Source organism: Tupaia chinensis, unplaced genomic scaffold (genome assembly GCF_000334495.1).
Source record: "Tupaia chinensis unplaced genomic scaffold, TupChi_1.0 Scaffold000407_4, whole genome shotgun sequence".
NCBI lineage: Eukaryota > Metazoa > Chordata > Mammalia > Scandentia > Tupaiidae > Tupaia > Tupaia belangeri.
The window spans coordinates 4,587,193-4,588,971 of NW_006159912.1; the positions used below are offsets into that span (position 1 = coordinate 4,587,193).

At 35.7% G+C, this 1,779-nt stretch overlaps 1 protein-coding gene across 1 annotated transcript in view; it reads right to left on the reverse strand.

Annotated features, from left to right (window-relative positions):
* The window catches only part of USP32 (ubiquitin specific peptidase 32), a gene marked incomplete at its 5' end in the record, with an annotated part of 140,329 nt that overhangs the window by 56,787 nt on the left and 81,763 nt on the right, over positions 1-1,779 (reverse strand). Inside the window, 1 exon segment of the mRNA XM_014590131.2 lies at positions 725-842. Within this exon segment, the coding sequence (XP_014445617.1) occupies positions 725-842 (118 nt within the window).

The window sequence follows — 1,779 nt, forward strand, 5'->3', positions numbered from 1 at the left end:
AGAACACGTCCGCAAAAGAAAAAAAAAAAAAAAAAAAGAACAACAAAAAAAAAAACTCTCCAAAAAAAAAAAAAGTTAATGTGCTATTTTCATTTTTAAAAACATAGCTGTGGTTCTGTATTATGTATTTTATAAGGTCTCCTTAGATCTAGCATGTATGTATCTAGTAAATGATGTATCTAGCAAAATATATCATGTTTGGCCAAAAATAATAGAAAAAAGAATCCAAAAATTAAACAAAAAGATTATAGTGTCCAAAGAAATTACTTCTTATAGGTTTGAGTAGAGATGAAAAAATCAGTCAATAACTGACAGTCTTCAACTTAGCTCTATCAATAAATAACAACAGCTTATCTCAAAGAAATAAAGTATGTAAAACCTATTTTCATTAATTATCTTTTAAGTTTACGAACTGGAAGAGGAAACAACCCTTCTCAGTTGCTGCTGGGATTTTTGCCTCTACTTCCATTCAGTCTTGCGCATGATCATAGATCTAAGCCCCACAAGTGATTTACTGATTCTGTATAAAAGCGGATAGGAATATATATTAGTACAGTGGTACCAGACTTTGAGCGAATTGGTTATCACTTTTCTTTTTTCTTTTCTTTTCTTTTCTTTCCTTTTTTTTTTTTTTTTTTTTTTAAAGAAATGAGTGGTATTCTTGCTGCATTCTTAAAGTTACCTCTCGGTAAATGCTGAGGAAACATTCTCAGGCTCATCATACCCATATTCACCCAGATGTTAGACTGCTGTGTCCGAGTAGCAGGCTGCTGTCTCAGAAAGAGAAGATAGCGAGGAAATAATTCCAGCTCTGGGATGTCCGTCTTGCTATTCTTGATCACCTATTATTTTAAGAGAGAAAAAGTGATCACTCTAAAAGAAACAAAAATGCCATTTTAATCTAACTTCTGAGATGTACCTTTAAATTAAAATGTTTTTTATTTCATTTTATTCTTAAACATTGCCAGACAGTACACGCACTTGCAATGGAGAAACAAAGACCGAAAGAGAGAGAAAGAGAGAGAGAGAGAGAAAGAGATGAAGAAAGTATTCCAATAGGGCATAATCATGTCACAATTCCCTCTCCTCCATACCTCCATCCTGTTGGGATTTAGGGCACATATGCACACACACCTAGTGTGTTTTTCAAGCTGTTGGGGCTGGCACTTGAACCACAGAGTTGGCCATGTGGCATCTGGCTTTTCTTAAGCACTAGGCTATGGGGTTGGTCTTAAGCATAATTTTTTTTTAATAGAGGTTTTTTTTTTCTGCTATAGGTTGTATGCACTTGCCAGAGAGACAGAGAGTAACAGAGCCAGAAAGTGAGAAGTCACCACCCCTGGGGGGATGACCATGCCACAATCCATTGTCTTCCTGTCTACTCTTGAAATTTACCCCTGGCATGAGTTTTAAGCCACTGGGTCTGGGACTTGAACTTGACTGTGGTCAACTATATGGGAGTCCAGTGATGTAATCATTACACCATCTGTTGGCTCCCTTAAATATAGTTTTTAACAAATATAATTATTAGTAACTCAAAATCAACATTACAGAGTAAGGCTTAATAATAGGCGTCTACTCTATGGAAGTTAACTTACCCTATCTCACCTATACAAAACATTCCTGGTATAAGGAAGCTCTAGCTTGGACATTATAAAAAGGAGAGTTTTTTCTTTTCATTCATGATAGATAGCATATGTATATGATGAGAGAAAAGAGAGAGAGACACAGTCTTCACAGGTTCAATAACACTGCCATCCCCTTTCCCCAGCTCTTTCC